Source organism: Gymnodraco acuticeps, unplaced genomic scaffold (genome assembly GCF_902827175.1).
Source record: "Gymnodraco acuticeps unplaced genomic scaffold, fGymAcu1.1, whole genome shotgun sequence".
NCBI lineage: Eukaryota > Metazoa > Chordata > Actinopteri > Perciformes > Bathydraconidae > Gymnodraco > Gymnodraco acuticeps.
The window spans coordinates 26,545-45,849 of NW_022990003.1; the positions used below are offsets into that span (position 1 = coordinate 26,545).

General features: G+C 39.0%; 6 gene segments (V, D, J or C); all 6 read right to left on the reverse strand.

Annotated features, from left to right (window-relative positions):
* Positions 1-342: 342 nt before the first annotated feature.
* Positions 343-761, reverse strand: LOC117544139. The segment is given in 2 exon segments: positions 343-592; positions 689-761. Coding segments are annotated over 2 exon segments (293 nt in total).
* Positions 762-3,081: 2,320 nt separating this feature from the next.
* On the reverse strand, positions 3,082-3,534 carry LOC117544140. The segment is given in 2 exon segments: positions 3,082-3,398; positions 3,486-3,534. Coding segments are annotated over 2 exon segments (366 nt in total).
* A 1,268-nt stretch (positions 3,535-4,802) lies between these two features.
* LOC117544119 lies at positions 4,803-5,945 on the reverse strand. The segment is given in 2 exon segments: positions 4,803-5,624; positions 5,721-5,945. Coding segments are annotated over 2 exon segments (345 nt in total).
* Positions 5,946-8,937: 2,992 nt separating this feature from the next.
* LOC117544116 lies at positions 8,938-9,548 on the reverse strand. The segment is given in 2 exon segments: positions 8,938-9,301; positions 9,389-9,548. Coding segments are annotated over 2 exon segments (378 nt in total).
* Positions 9,549-12,471: 2,923 nt separating this feature from the next.
* On the reverse strand, positions 12,472-14,688 carry LOC117544120. The segment is given in 2 exon segments: positions 12,472-13,169; positions 14,559-14,688. Coding segments are annotated over 2 exon segments (288 nt in total).
* Positions 14,689-15,804: 1,116 nt separating this feature from the next.
* Positions 15,805-17,241, reverse strand: LOC117544141. The segment is given in 3 exon segments: positions 15,805-16,083; positions 16,840-16,883; positions 17,202-17,241. Coding segments are annotated over 3 exon segments (363 nt in total).
* Between the last annotated feature and the right edge of the window lie 2,064 nt (positions 17,242-19,305).

The window sequence follows — 19,305 nt, forward strand, 5'->3', positions numbered from 1 at the left end:
GTAGATGTACTGTTTAATATTTGTGAATAAATAGTGTGAACAATATTCTTAGAGCTGAAATTGGTTGTAAAGAAACTTAAATTTAGAGGACAAAATGTAATTACTGAAAATAATTATGGATACTTGAAAAGGCTGATGTTTAACAATTTAAAGAAGAGTTTTATTCTGGTCATGCATACAGTAATGTATCAGTGATTATAACCTCTAAATGTTTAAACTGATGATGTAACAGTGAGCTGGTGTTGAGATCATTTCTGGTCTGAGGGCTCCTCCTCTGGTGGCTTCATGTTACTAGTGTTCAGGCTCTGAGGGGTTTTTGTTCAGCTCTACTGATGGTGTGTGTCAAAGTTTGTCTCTGGCACAGTAATACACAGCAGAGTCTCCAGGCTGCACGCTCTGTCCGTTCAGAGTCACTGTGTTGCTGGAAGAGTCTAAGTCGATACTGAACTTGCTCTTCAGTGAATCTTTATAGTATGAATCTCCAGTGTATTTCATTCCTATCCACTCCAGTCCTTTCCCTGCAGGCTGTCTGATCCAGGCTGTGTAGTAGCTGTCACAGAGGCTGGCTGTATCAACTGTTCACACTTCACACCTGTGGAGGGAAACATGTTGAATAGTGAGCGAGGTTAATAACAGTGAGCAGTCAGTGTGAGCGTTCTGTCAGTGTCTCTGCCTCAGTGAGACTCACAGGATCCAGCAGCCAGCAGCAGCAGCAGAGCTACAGAGAACATGGTTGGTGTTGAAGGTGACCTGATGGAGCTTCTCTTCTTCTGCTGCAGCTGACAGCATGATATCAAGTCTTTATAGCAGACTGTGAGGAAGGTCACTTTGCATAGAGAGAGACACTGACAGGCTATAAAAGAGGGACGGACTGTCCTGTCTCGAGCAGTCCAAATGTGGACTTGTGGTTGGAAATGTGAAAGAAATTATATATTTTTTAAAACAATAACTGAAAGCTCATTGTTGTATTCTTCACAAAGCTTCTAACAGACATATCAGGCAAACAGACTCACATTTACACTCAGATTAACAGAATATAACATTTCTGCTTTGACTATATTTTATGAAGCTACAATCTGAATGAAGCAGTTTTATTAAGACAATGTTTCTTTTAGTGTCTTGATGATGTTGAACTGAAGCTTTTTCTGTGGTTGTGAGAAGCAGAAGACAAAGTTTTGACTTGTTGAGATTTTGATCAGTTGCTGGTTGCACTCAACTGAGATTGTCCTCCTCCCTGTCATTTAAGAACTGCACACTGTTAGAGCAGTATCCGCATCGCTCTCCTCTGTCATCATCCTTCTGGATCTTTCTGCTGTGTTTTTCATGGTAACCCGCAAGATCCTTCTTCTCACCCTCCAAGAACTATTGGAGTCTCAGACTGTGTACTGCCCCCGCTCACATGATATATTTAGATATGTTGTTATGTTCAATATAATATGTAGTTATCACATGCAGAGGCCTGAGAAAAGACATTTGGGGATCTCTACGTCATTTTGATCACTCAAATGTTTAAGGAGCTTATGGTATTATACAAAAATAACCCCTAGCTATACAGTCTCAAAATAATGGTATTGTGATTAATATTTCAAATAAAATCATCATATTTATGTTTTCTTATAACACAGAGGAAGAAAAACACATTCGGACATTAACAGTCTCACTAAAGATTCAAACTCAAGTAGGAAGTAAGAAACACAAAATAATCTACATTTGGAGTTTTTCTTTTTATTGTAGAATTAGTGACATAATTCCACCTGGCTCTTACTGCCATGATATTTTAAACGTTGCAGTGTTTTTTGTACAGCTCTGTGGCTTCCTGTATCACTGTGTCTGTCGAGCACAATATTAAACAGCAGAGTCTTCAGACGTCAGGCTGTTCATCTGCAGATACACCTGGTCCACGTTGTTGTCTCTGGAAATGGTGAAGCGATTCTGGACTTTACTAATATAATATATTAGTATAGTTATAGTACTTCCACTTGGAGCAGAAATGTGGGCAACCCACTCCAGTCCTTTTCCTTCAGCTTGTCTGATCCAGCTGATAGCAGCATCACTATCTGATATTCCTGCATATGTACAGGTCAGTTTGTGGGACTGTCCAGGGAGCTTTACCACCGCTTCAGACTCAGTCAGAGTCTGACTGCAAACACCTGGAGAGAAAAGCAGTTTGATCACAACAGAGCCAAACATAAAGCTAAGAAAAAGAAGAGTGCAGGAGTATGTGCTCACCAGAAATCCATGAAAGCATCAGAAACATTCAACATGTAGCTAAAGTCATAGTGGAAATGTGTTGTGTGTGCTGCAGTGGTTTGAGCTGAACTCTTCAGTTTGCAGTGAGATACATAAAGATGGAAGAGATGAATATTTGCATTGGCTCCTCCTCTCAGTGCTGAATATGAAGAATATTGAAATTAATATTGAAATTATGATAACATGAACAATCTGCCTAAACTGTTTAGCTTTTTTATATAGAAACCATTCGTTATCAAACAAGACACACAGGAAGAAATGCCTGAGATACTGAAATCTGTTTGAGGGAGAACTAAATGAACTCATGAATCTGCAGTGACTGCTGATCCAGCTCCTTTTTGTGTTATAATGAAGCAACCTCTCAAAGAGTGAGAGTATAAACCTGTAGTTCAGAGCAGGGTCTGAGTGTGAGTTAAGATCAGTGAGAGCAGCAGATCTGAGTGTTTCCTTTTACTGACAGAGGAGAGGGGAACTCAACACTGACTGCCATCTAGTGTCTTTAGGAGAGCAGCTGCTCCATGATATGCATTAATGGTGCTGAACCGTGTTCATGTAGTGTTTATTTTATTCCTATTTAGACATTGATCTCAGCGGATTCTTTTTTTGGTTTTGTCCTTGTCTATTTTGTGTGGCAGTGATTAATTCATCTAGATCTTTTTATAATTGATTTAAATTGCTGGTAATTTATTAACTCTCTCAAGGCTGAATTTCATAATTGTATTATATACAACCAAAGCAAAAGATAACTGAAGAATATAATTAAATGTAAGGGTCTATCTAAGATAAGGATGAGGTCTGTAGGTTTTTGTACAGCTGCTCAACCAGCTTCAGTCACTGTGTGTCTCGAGCACAGTAATAAACAGCAGAGTCTACAGCCGTCAGACTGTTCATCTGCAGATACACCTGCTGTCTGTTGTTGTCTCTGGAGATGGTGAACCGGCCTTTCACTGACTCAGAGTAGTACTGGGTGCTACTGCTAGTAGGGTGGATCAAAGCGATCCATTCCAGTCCTTTCCCAGGAGCCTGTCTGATCCAGGCCATGTAGGAGCTACTGAATGTGAATCCAGAGGCTGTACAGGTCAATCTGTGAGATTCTCCAGGCCTTTTAGTCACTGAATCAGATTCTGTCAGAGTCTGACCATCAACACCTGTAAGAGGATAAAAACACATCTGGTGAAATAAGCTGGTGATACAATTAAAATCTGTGTTAGATAAAGATCAGTAAAGATGTTGACCTGCCCAACAGACAGTGAGCAGCAGCAGTCCTGTCCTATAGTCCATCATGTTAAACTGTGTGTCCTCTGTCCTCTGTCCTCCTCTCTGCAGTCACATAAGTAGAGGGGGAGATATCTGAGTTTTGCATTGACTCCTCCTCACAGGGTTTGTAAAAAATGTCAACCCTCCATCTCAGCTGTTTTCTCTTAACTAGTTTTAAGTTGTGTAGAATAATTGTATAGCAGTAACTACATAATCACATGTATTCTAATAATACACAAATGATTATCTTAGCTTCGACATGTGACACATTTATCTAAACAAATTATATATATATATATTACATAATTTATGTTGGTATCAATGCTCTGTTTCGCATATGTCCGTTTGAGCATAATCGAAGCAGATTTACTATAATATAAATAATCTACATTTTAGTTCTGATAGTAAATGGTAACTGTAATTATGTAGCCCTTTATCCAGTCTTTACGACCCCTCAAAGCGCTTTACATACTACATGTCATTCACCCATTCACACAGAGCAGTGTACCTTACTCTAGGAACTAACATTCATACACACTCACACACCGTTGGCCATGCCGTGGGAAGTAACTCAGGGTTAAGTATTTTGCCCAAGGATACATCGACATGTTGACTGCACAGGCTGAGATCGAACCCACAACCTTCTGATTGAAAGACGAGAGCCCAATATATAGTAGTGTTTAGGAAATGTGCTTTATTCTCCTCTCACATTTCACCTTTCTAATAATCTCGTCATCCAGCCAAGCTCTGTGTCTGTTCAAATATTGTTGTTCAGCTTGTTTCTCTTTTCATATTCAATGTCATTTGGGGCTTGTATTTATAAATATGACATATGTTATTTATCTGGTGATTAATGGGAAACACATAGAAATCTGATGTGGATCCATCAAAGTGCTTTTTCAATTTGTGAGAAAACACAGAAGTGTATAGGATCGCATTGCTTTGTGGCACACACACACACACACACACACACACACACACACACACACACACACACACACACACACACACACACACACACACACACACACACACACACTCACACACCCACACTCAAACACACACACACACACACACACACACACACACACACACACACACCCACACTCAAACACACACACACACACACACACACACACACACACACACACCACACACACACACACACACACACACACACACACACACTTTGCTGGTTTATGAGGCAACACACACAGATCATTTGCATACTGATGATTGGAAATCAGCTGACTTGAGTTCATGGAAATTATCCAAAAGATGAGAAAATGTGGTTTTTAATCACGTAGAAAAGGTTGAGCAACACGATTTAGATTATAAAAACAAACTTTTCTATAGTTTTATCAAATTAACATCATCATGAAGTTGGATTAAAATATGAATGATTCTCCTAATCCAGTTATGACACTGATAAAGTTGTCTTTTACATATGTTATTGAATAATTATTTAATAGGAATTGTCTTTTAGAGAATCCCATTCTACTATAGAAAGGAATCTACTATATTATCAGACACTTTTAAAACAAACTTATGGTCTTACTTTCCCTTTTAGATGTTATACCTACAATGATTTACAGTATCAGTGATTGTAATGTCAGATTGTTTAAATTGGTGAAAACCCTTTCTGTTGAATTAAGTTAAGAATATTTCTGACATCTTAGTACTCTTTCCCTCTTGACTGTAACAGTGAGCTGGTGTTGAGATCATTTCTGGTCTGAGGGCTCCTCCTCTGGTGGCTTCATGTTACAAGTGTTCAGGCTCTGAGGGGTTTTTGTTCAGCTCTACTGATGGTGTGTGTCACAGTGTGTCTCTGGCACAGTAATACACAGCAGAGTCTCCAGGCTGCACGCTCTGTCCGTTCAGAGTCACTGTGTTGCTGGAAGAGTCTAAGTCGATACTGAACTTGCTCTTCAGTGAATCTTTGTAGTATGAACTTCCAGTGTTTTTCATCCCAATCCACTCCAGTCCTTTCCCTGCAGGCTGTCTGATCCAGGCTGTCCAGGAGCCAAGAGAATAAGAGACCTGACAGGTGATGGTCAGACGTTGACCTGGCTGCACAGTCACAGAGGCTGGCTGTGTCAGCTGCTCACACTTCACACCTGTGGAGGGAAACATGTTGAATAGTGAGCGAGGTTAATAACAGTGAGCAGTCAGTGTGAGCGTTCTGTCAGTGTCTCTGCCTCAGTGAGACTCACAGGATCCAGCAGCCAGCAGCAGCAGCAGAGCTACAGAGAACATGGTTGGTGTTGAAGGTGACCTGATGGAGCTTCTCTTCTTCTGCTGCAGCTGACAGCATGATATCAAGTCTTTATAGCAGACTGTGAGGAAGTTCACTTTGCATAGAGAGGGACACTGACAGGCTATAAAAGAGGGACGGACTGTCCTGTCTCGAGTTGTCTTTTGGATTTGTGGTTAGACAATTATAAGGATACATTTTAAGTTACTTATCACTAACTTTTATTTACATTTAAATAAGATATAATCATTTATTCTGCTCAGCAAAACCCTATCCCACATACTGGATACATCATGCATGAATCCATTCTCGATACTTTCTGTTAAAAATAAAATAATGGGACAATATTGTTGCAAGAATGCCTGAAGTAAAATGTATATCCAAAAAAAGGGAAGTGAAATTCCACATCAGCCGTTGCTTTCATAGTGTGTTTAGAAAAGCTGTATTTTTCTCCTTATTGTCATCTGACTTTTTATCTTTTACTGCCACCTGTTGGTACTAGTGATAATACATAGTTAGAGGACTCTGTGCTTCATTTAACCGGTGTGTGTTTGGTGCAGTAATACCCAGCAGAGTCCTCTGGCTTTAAGTTGGACAGCCTCAGATGCACCATGCTGTTGCTATCATCTCTACAGATTTCGAACACGTCCGTCCACACTGCTGGCATATTTGTTGCTACAAGCCGAAGAGAAGCCGCTCCCTATCAATTCCAGAGGTTTTCCAGCAGGTTGTCTGACCCAGATCATAACACAGCAACTAAATGTGAAGCCAGATCCCCTGCAGGAGAGACTGAGAGTCTCCCCAGGCCTCTTCACTACTGAACAGGAAGGAATAGACTCCATACTCTGACCTGTACAACCTGATAAGAGAAAAGAAGAGAAAGAGAACCAAAGAAGATAGTGAGATATTTTGAAAATGTTCTGGTATCACTGACTGACCATCAGTGGATGTTTTCTGATAAAAGATAACACATCAAGAAGCAGGAGAGCTCACAGGGCAGAGAGAGAGCAACCAGCAGAAGAGAGAGAGTGTTGATCATCCTGAGACTGGAGATGTGACCTCTGATGCTCCACACAAAGCACAGATCAGTCCGACAGAAGTACTCTGCACACACTGGAGATTTGCATCAGGATAGCATGGGGAGAGATGGGCTTTCGCTGGGACTGATATAATTAATTCAAACCATTGAGTCCGACTAGATCAGATCAATAATGTTCATACCTGTGGAAACACAAATCAACATAATCTCAATCATTAATCGGCCTACTCAGTGTTTCTGATCTGTTTATTAGTGAGATCTTCAGCAGGCTGATGACACCCATCTTAGATTCTTCAAAGACTGAACCTACAGGGTAACTTTGAGAGGATGTGTGTCCGACCCTCCTCAATGAGGTCCCTCAGGAGTGCGTCCTGGGTCCCCTCTTCTTCTCTCTGTTCACCAATTCATTGGCTCTGTCATTCTATAAATATCTCAATATCTCGTTTTCAATATAAGACATGCAGAGGCCTGAGAAAAAATATTTGGGGATCTCTACGTCATATTGATCACTCAAATGTTTAATACGCGTAAGGAATTATACAAAATACCCCCTAGCTTAACAGTCTCCAAAAGAATATGATTTTGATTAATATTTCAAACAAAGTCCTCATATTTATGACATATTCTTTAAAAGCCATATAACACAGAGAAGACAAACACATTTGGACATTAACAGTCTGCAAGGTTTTTGCATTGCTTCACTGGGGACTTCCACCAGTGTCGCACTCTTGCGGTAACCTTTGACACTGACTTTATTTTAAAACACTAAAGACGTCTTGTGACGGAAGCATTGCGTGGGGAAGTATTTACATCTTGTGTATATAAGATATCCTGATTTAAGCTGGAAAATGACTTGCACTCTCTATTGGTTATTGCCACTGACAATGCAATGGTTTTTGTACAGCTCTGTGGCTTCCTGTATCACTGTGTCTGTCGAGCACAATAATAAACAGCAGAGTCTTCAGACGTCAGGCTGTTCATCTGCAGATACACCTGGTCCACGTTGTTGTCTCTGGAAATGGTGAAGCGATTCTGGACTGACGTGGAATAATATATAGAACTTCCACTTGGAGCAGTAATGTGGGCAACCCACTCCAGTCCTTTTCCTTCAGCTTGTCTGATCCAGCTGATAGCAGCATCACTATCTGATATTCCTGCATATGCACAGGTCAGTTTGTGGGACTGTCCAGGGAGCTTTACCACCGCTTCAGACTCAGTCAGAGTCTGACTGCAAACACCTGGAGAGAAAAGCAGTTTGATCACAACAGAGCCAAACATAAAGCTAAGAAAAAGAAGAGTGCAGGAGTATGTGCTCACCAGAAATCCATGAAAGCATCAGAAACATTAAACATGTAGCTAAAGTCATAGTGGAAATGTGTTGTGTGTGCTGCAGTGGTTTGAGCTCTCCTCTTCAGTTTGCAGTGAGATAAATAAAGATGGAAGAGATGAATATTTGCATTGGCTCCTCCTCTCAGTGCTGAATATTAAGAATATTTAAATTAATAATTAACAGTTTAACATGTTGATAATATTTAAATTAATATTTAAACTCTGATAGCAAGAAGAATTAGCCTAAACTGTTTTGCTGTTTTATAGAAACCATTCGTTATCAAACAAGACACACAGGAAGAAATGCCTGAGATACTGAAATCTGTTTGAGGGAGAACTAAATGAACTCATGAATCTGCAGTGACTGCTGATCCAGCTCCTTTGTGTGTTATAATGAAGCAACCTCTCAAAGGGTGAGAGTATAAACCTGTAGTTCAGAGCAGGGTCTGAGTGTGAGTTAAGATCAGTGAGAGCAGCAGATCTGAGTGTTTCCTTTTACTGACAGAAGAGAGGGGAACTCAACACTGACTGCCATCTAGTGTCTTTATGAGAGCAGCTGCTCCATGATATGCATTAATGGTGCTGAAATGTGTTCATGTAGTGTTTATTTTATTCCTATTTGGACATTGATTTGTTTTGTCCTGGTCTATTTTGTGTGGCAGTGATCAATTAATCTAGATCTTTTTATAATTGATTTAAATTGCTGGTAATTTATGAACCCTCTCAAGAATGAATTTTATAATTGTATTATATACAACCAAAGCAAAAGATAACTGAAGAATATAATTCATTTTAAGGGTCTATCGAGATAAGGATGAGGACTGTAGGTTTTTGTACAGCTGCTCAACCAGCTTCAGTCACTGTGTGTCGAGCACAGTAATAAACAGCAGAGTCTACAGCCGTCAGTCTGCTCATCTGCAGATACACCTGCTGTCTGTTGTTGTCTCTGGAGATGGTGAACCGGCCTTTCACTGACTCAGAGTAGTACTGGGTGCTACTGCTAGTAGGGTGGATCAAAGCGATCCATTCCAGTCCTTTCCCAGGAGCCTGTCTGATCCAGGCCATGTAGGAGCTACTGAATGTGAATCCAGAGGCTGTACAGGTCAATCTGTGAGATTCTCCAGGCCTTTTAGTCACTGAATCAGATTCTGTCAGAGTCTGACCATCAACACCTGTAAGAGGATAAAAACACATCTGGTGAAATAAGCTGGTGATACAATTAAAATCTGTGTTGGATAAAGATCAGTAAAGATGTTGACCTGCCCAGCAGACAGTGAGCAGCAGCAGTCCTGTCCTATAGTCCATCATGTTAAACTGTGTGTCCTCTGTCCTCTGTCCTCCTCTCTGCAGTCACATAAGTAGAGGGGGAGATATCTGAGTTTTGCATTGACTCCTCCTTTCTGATTGAACATTGTCCTCTTTTAACAGTATTTTATGTTAAACACATTATCTCTACAATTTAAATTGGTTTAAATGTCTTATTGGGCTGTAAGTCACTTTGTAACATTTAAACATGTTTATGTAATTCAGATGTTGTCGGATGAAACAAACAAATAATGGATTTTAATTATTGTTGATAAAAATAAAGGTATTAACATTATTGTCATTCAAAAAATGATTTGGTTAAATTTAGTGAACAAATCACTTTACAGGTTTTATCTACATCTCATGTCTTTAACATTTATATTTGTAATCAAAATGACGTTTTGTGTCAAATAAAGAACAGAAATGCATGCATTTGTTTTTGGAAAGAAACTCTGACATCCAACAATTTTGTGTTGTGTTTTGACTCGTACAGTAGATGTATTGTTTGGTATTTGTGAATAAATAGTGTGAACAATATTCTTAGAGCCGAAATTGGTTGTAAAGAAACTTAAATTCAGAGGACAAAATCCAATTACTGAAAATATATAATTATGGATAATTGAAAAGGCTGATGTTTAATAATGTAGAGAACAGTTATACATTTTTTATTCTGGGAATACATATAGTAATGTATCAGTGACTATAACCTCTAAATGTTTAAACTGATGATGTAACAGTGAGCTGGTGTTGAGATCATTTCTGGTCTGAGGGCTCCTCCTCTGGTGGCTTCATGTTAAAAGTGTTCAGGCTCTGAGGGGTTTTTGTTCAGCTCTACTGATGGTGTGTGTCACAGTGTGTCTCTGGCACAGTAATACACAGCAGAGTCTCCAGGCTGCACGCTCTGTCCGTTCAGAGTCACTGTTTTGCTGGAAGAGTCTAAGTCGATACTGAACTTGCTCTTCAGTGAATCTTTGTAGAATGTAGTTGAACCTTGTTTCATTCCTATCCACTCCAGTCCTTTCCCTGCAGGCTGTCTGATCCAGGCTGTGAAGTACCTGCCCACAGAATAAGAGACCTGACAGGTGATGGTCAGACGTTGACCTGGCTGCACAGTCACAGAAGCTGGCTAAATGTGAAGCCAGATCCCCTGCAGGAGAGACTGAGAGTCTCCCCAGGCCTCTTCACTACTGAAGAGGAAGGAATAGACTCCATACTCTGAACTGTACAACCTGATAAGATATAAAAAAGAGAAAGATAACCAAAGAAGATAGTGAGATATTTTTAAAATGTTCTGGTATCACTGACTGACCTTCAGTGGAAGTTTTCTGATAAAAGATAAAACATCAAGAAGCAGGAGAGCTCACAGGGCAGAGAGAGAGCAACCAGAAGAAGAGAGAGAGTGTTGGTCATCCTGAGACTGGAGATGTGACCTCTGATGCTCCACACAAAGTACAGAGCAGTCAGACAGAAGTACTCTGCACACACTGGAGATTTGCATCAGGGTAGGAATGGGAGGGGCTTTTAGAGGGACTGATATAATAATTTAAACTTTTGAGTATGACTGGATCAGATCAATAATGTTCACACCTGTGGAAACACAAATAAACATTATCTCAATCATTAATCGGCCTACTCAGTTTTTCTGATGTGTTTATTAGTAATAATCTGCACCAGGCTGGTTACACTAAACTGAGATTGTCAGTTCCCCTCATTCCCCTTCACTGTCGTCCTACTTCTGGACCTTTCCACTGTGTTCAACATTAAGTTTAAATTAAAAATATAACGTTCAAGTCAATATTATTGCTTTCAACTAACTTAATTTAGTTATGTGACATTTGTTGACATAATACATTTAATTAAAGTCAATGTCTCAATTTTTTCAGTGAAGTAACCCACGAGATCTTTCTTCACACCCTCCAATAACTATTGGAGTCTCAGGCTGTGCACTCTCGCTGCTCACGTCCTTCTTCAAAGACTGAACCTAAAGGGTAACTTGGAGTGGAGTTGTGTCCGACCCTCTTCACTGAGGTCCCTCAAGGGTCCGTCCTGGGTCCCCTTTTATTTTCTCTGTTCACCAATGCGTTGGCTCTGTCATTCCATACATTTCTCTATATCTTGTTTTCAATATAAGACGTGGTCGACACATGCAGAGGCCTGATCTGATTTAACTATTGGGAGCTGCTATCTGATAGAAGCAGTTTTATTCAGGCGATGTTTCTCTCAGTGTCTTGATGATGTTGAGCTCAAGATTTTGGCGGTTGTGAGAAGCAGAAACCAAAGTTTTGACTTGTTTAGTTTTTGTACATAATGTTTCCTTTGTGTGTCACTGTCTCTCTGGCACAGTAATACAATGCTGTGTCCTCGGCCTTCAGACTGTTCATCTGCAGATACACTTTACTGCTGGAGTCATCTCTGGAGATAGTGAATCTACCCTGGACCGACTGGGAATAATAGATCGGAGAACTAGCTGTGTGTATTAAAGCGATCCACTCCAGTCCTTTCCCAGGAGCCTGTCTGACCCAGTTCCATCGTGAGCCTCCAAAGTTGAATCCAGATGTTGTGCAGGTGAGTCTGTGAGATTCGCCGGGTTTCCTGACTGCTGGTTCAGACTCAGTTATGGTCTGACCTTCAGCGACAGACCAAACAAACAGAGCAACCACCAAGAGTGTTAGCTTTCCCTGAGCCATGTTCACACAGTTTCTTGTGTTTTCAAAAGCTTAAGTCCCTCTTTAAATATGAAGTAAACTTGATCCCTTTGAGAATTCATTTGACGATTAGTTCCTCCTACTTTGCATTCTGCTTTAAAAGTCAAAGTCAAGACAAACAGCATTAAACATCATTTAAATTAGCAGCAAATAGTTATTTAAGGCAATTGTTGACAAAAATGAACTGTTGATTAAAATACTATAATTATTCTTTTTCAACGAAAAAAACGAAAAGTTGATTATTTAATTTAATTTGACTATAAATAACATAAAAGCTTTACTTCTAATCATTGTTTTAGTTGTAACAATTCTAAACTAATTCAGAAATTGATTGAATTATGCTTTTTTATGTTGTAACTGCAATGAAGGAAAGCATGATGGTCTAAATGTTTACTTGTGTTTGCTGCAGCTGGATGAAGACCTGGACTTTGTTTATTTTCTTACTTTAAAGGTTTCAGTATTCAAATAGTGGCAATTTGAGGACAGATACAGAGAGACTTGGAGTCTTAAGAGGAAATAAACTACTAAGGAACTGAAACCTATTTGACAATGTGCAAAAACACATTTCTGCAGTGCATGAAAAATGCAAACTAAATAAGTTAAAAGACGGAGGATCTCAGATTAGACCTTTTTCAAAATGTAAGCACATAAATGCTTTTTATGGTTCAGCTGCTGTCTTCTCTAAAGAGACATTTTGATGAGGCTCTGTTCTGCAATAAACATGATAAATCTATTTAGTGATATGATTTCTACATTCAGCTATATGTTATATGCTATATTGTTTGGTGTAACTAAGGTTGTTTCATGATACTGGAAAGGCCTTTCACTGACTCAGAGTAGTAGTAGATGCTGCTACTGCTAGTAGGGTGGATGTAAGCGATCCACTCCAGTCCTTTTCCAGGAGCCTGTCTGACCCAGGCCATCCAGTAGCTACTGAATGACAGTCCAGAGGTTTCACAGGTCAATCTGTGAGATTCTCCAGGCCTTTTAGTCACTGGTTCAGATTCTGTCAGAGTCTGACCATCAACACCTGTCAAGAGGATTAAAACACATCTGGTGAAATAAACTGTTGACACAATTAGAATCTGTGTTAGATAAAGATCAGTAAAGATGTTGACCTGCCCAGCAGACAGTGAGCAGCAGCATTCCTGTCCTATAGTCCATCATGTTAAACTGTGTGTCCTCTGTCCTCCTCTCTGCAGTCACATAAATAGAGGGGGAGATATCTGAGTTTTGCATTGACTCCTCCTTTAACTAAGTGTGTTTTTTTTTTGCAAGGCCATTTATAAAGGTACAAAAAATAGACTTCATGTAAAGTATAATGATTTTGATTGCCAGAGGGACAGCTAGGCCTACATCCAATACGACAATAAACTAAATTAATTAACTAACCATTCATCTCAGGTGTATTTGATTGAATTTGGGTTAGAGATTAGATGATCAGAGCTGCTTCTTTCAGGGAAACATTATTAATAGATCATTTGTATTTAATCAGCTTCTCAAATGTGTTACAGTGGATTAAAGTTTCCAGTTAGCTGACTGGAATCAGTTGTTTGTCTCCAGTGTTAAATATAGAATTTGCTTCATTTGGTTGTGGTTATGTGACAGTAATGTTTCAAATTCAAACAGATGAAACTTTCCTGATGATAATGTTTATGATATAATGATGATTTGTGTTCAATCGGCAAATCAAATAGATGCATTCATTAATGTACTTCTAGAGATACATTGGCACAGTTTACTGAATCAGATAAACAGTTGCATTGTTTGAAATGGGACATTTGTATATTAGCCGTGATATATTTTGTTAGAGACACAAAAGAAACGGAAATACATATTTTTCAGTTTGAATTCACTATATTTCTTTAGGTTGCAACTGAATTAAACATTGCGTAAAATGAGATGAAATAGGATGTCAATATTCAGTTACTCAGTATTTCAATATAAAGTGAATGCTCTCATGGGTGGTGGTAAATAGAGGAAGTAGTTTTTGTACGACTCTCCTGTTACTGTCTCTCACTGTGTGTCTTCTGGCACAGTAATACACTGCTGTGTCCTCGGCCTTCAGACTGTTCATCTGCAGATACACTTTACTGCTGGAGTCATCTCTGGAGATAGTGAATCTACCCTGGACCGACTGGGAGTAATAGATCGGAGAACTGCTTGTACAGACATAAGCGATCCACTCCAGTCCTTTCCCAGGAGCCTGTCTGACCCAGTTCATGCCATAGCTACTGAATGTGAATCCAGAGGCTGTACAGGTCAATCTGTGAGATTCTCCAGGCCTTTTAGTCACTGAATCAGATTCTGTCAGAGTCTGACCACCAACACCTGTAAAGAGGATAAAAACACATCTGGTGAAATAAGCTGTTGACACAATAAAAATCTGTGTTAGATAAAGATCAGTAAAGATGTTGACCTGCCCAGCAGACAGTGAGCAGCAGCAGTCCTGTCCTATAGTCCATCATGTTAAACTGTGTGTCCTCTGTCCTCTGTCCTCCTCTCTGCAGTCACATAAGTAGAGGGGGAGATATCTGAGTTTTGCATTGACTCCTCCTTTCTGATTGAACATTGTCCTCTTTTAACAGTATTTTATGTTAAAAACATTATCTCTTACAATTTTATTTTTGGTAAACATTTCTTATTGGGCTGTAAGTCACTTTGTAACATTTAAATATGTTTATGTAATTCAGATTATTCAGATGAAAACAAACAAATAATGGATTTTATTTACTGTTGATTAAAATAAAGGTATTAACATTATCGTCATAAATGCTTTGAGTTCATTTAGTAAATAAATCACTTTACAGGTTTTATCTACATCCCTGGATGGATATCCTCGTGGATTCATCTTCTTATTATACACACATGCATTTCCAAACATTTGGATTACCTATGTTGTAAAATGTATTATCTTTTCAATTTACACACGGCATCTATTGCACGTCTGTCCGTCCTGGGAGAGGGATCCCTCCTCTGTTGCTCTCCCTGAGGTTTCTCCCATGTTCCCCTTTAAACTGTGGGTTTTCTCCGGAAGTTTTTCCTTGTACGATGTGAGGGTCTAAGGACAGAGGGTGTCGTATTGTCATACTGATATTCTGTACAAACTGTGAAGTCCACTGAGACAAATGTAACATTTGTGATATTGGGCTATATAAATAAACATTGATTGATTGATTGATCTCATGTCTTTAACATTTATGTTTTTGATCAGAGATGACATTTTATGTCAAATAAAGAACAGAAATGTATGCATTTGTTTTTGGAAAGAAACTCTGATATCCAACAATGTTTTGTTGTGTTTTGGCTCGTAGATGTACTGTTTAGTATTTGTGAATAAATAGTGTGAACAATATTCTTAGAGCTGAAATTGGTTGTAAAGAAACTTAAATTTAGAGGACAAAATCCAATTAATGAAAATATATAATTATGAATACTTGAAAAGGCTGATGTTTAAGAATTTAAAGAAGTGTTCTTCATTGTTTATTCTGGGAATACATACAGTAATGTATCAGTGACTATAACCTCTAAATGTTTAAACTGATGATGTAACAGTGAGCTGGTGTTGAGATCATTTCTGGTCTGAGGGCTCCTCCTCTGGTGGCTTCATGTTACAAGTGTTCAGGCTCTGAGGGGTTTTTGTTCAGCTCTACTGATGGTGTGTGTCACAGTGTGTCTCTGGCACAGTAATACACAGCAGAGTCTCCAGGCTGCACGCTCTGTCCGTTCAGAGTCACTGTGTTGCTGGAAGAGTCTAAGTCGATACTGAACTTGCTCTTCAGTGAATCTTTGTAGTATGTTTCTCCAGTGTATTTGCTACCAATCCACTCCAGTCCTTTCCCTGCAGGCTGTCTGATCCAGGCTGTGAAGTAGCTGCTAAGAGAATAAGAGACCTGACAGGTGATGGTCAGACGTTGACCTGGCTGCACAGTCACAGAGGCTGGCTGTACAAGAGGGACGGACTGTCCTGTCAAGAGTTGTCCAATTGTGGATTTATTTTATGAACATTTATTTTGGAAAGAAGTTATATCTATTGTTCGAAACTAAACTTAAAATTACAGTCTTGAACATCCCTGTTTTGTTCCCTTTGTCGGCAACCTTAAGCCTTATCTAAGTTATTCTTTCATTCTTCTTCTTTTTTATTATTATTATTTAGTAAAACGCTTTACACCTGCCTTACAAAATAACAGATGGCAGCTATATGAACCCCTCCATTGACGCAGAAAAGCACACGTTGGTAGAAACCATGAAAAAGAGGAAGTCACTAACCACCAAACTCAACCGTTGCTTTCAGATTGTGTGTTGGTAAAATGCAGTAGTGGTTTGTCATATTATTTTTGATTACATATCTTTTACTGACCCCTTTTGGTGACAGTAGGAATAATGTGTTTAAGGTTTTTGTAAAGCCTCTGGACTTCCTTTAACTAGTGTGTGTATCTAGCGCAGTAATACACAGCAGAGTCCCCAGGCTTTAAGCTGGACAGCCGCAGATGCACCATGCTGTTGGTATTATCTCTGGTGATTTCTACACGTCCTTGAACAATGCTTGCATATATTGTTTTACTTCCATCGTAATAAATTAGCCCCATCCATTGCAGTGCTTTTCCCGCAGGTTGTCTGATCCAGTGCATGCCATACTGAGTGAAATCAAATCCAAATCCCCTGCAAGAGAGACTGAGGGCCTCCTCTGGCTTTCTCACCACTGCAGTGGAGGGGATGGACTCCAGAGTTTGGCCATTCAAAGCTGCAAAATAACCAGAAGGAAAAGGACACAAGTGACAACAAGACAGGAATAAATGGCAGCGCTTTAAATGCATCCAATTAAGTTTAAAATGAGGTGTATTGTTTTCGCACAATTTTTAAATAAACAAACATAACACATGACAAATAATATACAGTGAAGGAAGAGGCAAACATCCAACTGGGCTTTATTTGAATCCTCCACCCAAATCAAATGTTAAATGTTATAGAAAACACAAGGTTAATATAAAAAAACATGTGAATTCAGTAGTGATGGCAAACTAGAAAAGATGATATTGCAGCATGAACCTGAGCAACTTACAGGGCAGACAGAGGGCTGTCAGCAGAATCAGTCTGTCCATCTTCTCGAGACTGAAAAGAGAAACACAGTGACCCAGAAGTCAGTGGGGGGGACAGAAGTATACTCTCTGAAAACTCTGGATTTGCAATGGGAGGGGCTAATATTTTGGGATAAGGGAGTATTCAAATACATCTCTTGGATAAAAATGTGTTGCATGTCATTTCAGGCTTTTTAACGACACTGGTTTCACTGACCAACAGACTCAAAGTCAAAAGTCAACTTTAATATACATTTGTCTGTGTTTTTACAGACATATAGATAGAAATAACGTTTCCAACAATCCCAAATACAAAATACATTAATACAAAAATACAAATATGTATATCCTCTATATATACAATTAACAGACACATTTACACATATGCACACATTAAGACTCACCTTCTAGGATAACTTTTGCTTGTGATTTGCAAAAAATATTCAATGAAGTATTAAATTACCATTTTCCTTTGACTTTTTCTGTTTCAACAAGCTCATCTAGAGTGTAAAAATAATCGGTATAAGGAAGAAGACAAGGTGGACAAACACTACAGAAACAATCAGAAAATACCTCAATCAATCATTTGATATCTAATCAAATCACTTGACCCAACTCCCATCATGCAACTGTGTCAAATTTTACATATTTTCTTGAAATAGATAAAAACTATTTAGCATTTCACTGGCACTATCATGCTCATTTTCAGGTTCATATTTGTATTCTGTGCCTCCACTGTGACATGTTAGAGAACGCTGGGATTTCAGTCTTTGCAGGCCATTTACAAAAACCTAATACAGGAAGGAGAAAACCCCAAAAAGCATTATAGGGCCCCTTTTAAAAAAAGGCCAAGCATAATGATGCCGCAACTGATGTGCATATGTTTTACAAAAATATATAAAACTAGCATAGTAAGAGAAAGCTAATGTTATTTTACTCAGCCATTTAAATGTGTGTAAGAAGCATGTGTTATGTAAAAAGATATGAGAAGTGATTTCATAGAATGATCTGGCATTCAGCCCATGTTGTCAGATAATGCTGGTCCTGTTTATGTGCAGCACATACTGGCCCAACCAATTCCCTGTGTGGTTTTGTGTGATGGAATCGGTTATGGGCCTCTCATTACATTACATGTTACTTTTATCCAAAGCGATTTACATACTCAATACTGTGGGCAGGGGCGGACTGGGACTAAAAATCAGCCCGGGCATCTCGACCGGCCCACTTCGGTACCACTAGTAAATTGTCAACAGGGGGGGGGTGCTTGTGACTTATCCGACCGGCCCACTTCAGTAGTGGCCCATCGGGATTCGTCCCACAGCCTCCCTCTCATTCAATGCAACAGACAACTCAGTTTTAGATTAAGATTAAGAACATCTTCTTAAATTGCACAGAACCTTTAATTTTTCCAATGCATGTATTGTTATGCAAGAGACTGATGATATTTGTTCTCATGTGAAAATAAAGTGCTGCAATCATCATGCATGCTGAGATTAATAGTCACCACAGTGAAAAAATCACTTGCCTTTTTTAGATTAATATTACATTTTGGAGCTTTTAGTCATAAAACAAAGATCTTATTTTCCCCACACATATATAGAAATCACTTAAGCATATTTGCAGGGACATATGATTCACAATCCTTTTAATAATAGTTTTTTTTCATCTCTCTTTCCATCTGTTGTAATCTGATAACGGTAAAAGCTTTGCACAGACATCAAGTCATGTACTCAAATGCACCACATGAAAGGATTCAAACAACTGCAAACAATAACACATGTATTTCCTTTTTTCAAATTATTAAGGATTTAAATGAAAATATGCAGAGAGAAAGTATTTGTTATCAGTGAAAAGTTTAAAAATGGTGTAATATATATATAATTACAGGAGTTGTTGTTCATGGTATTTAGATTATTCTATATGAAAAAGCTTTTGAAGCAACAGTAGTGTTTGTATATGAAATTCCATATATGCACAGTTTTAAGCCCATCTTTCTCTTCTCGGCCAAAGCTGCAGAGATAATCCATAAGAGACCTCATCCCGACTCTGGCGTACGCAGATCACTGCTGTTTACGCTTTACACACAGA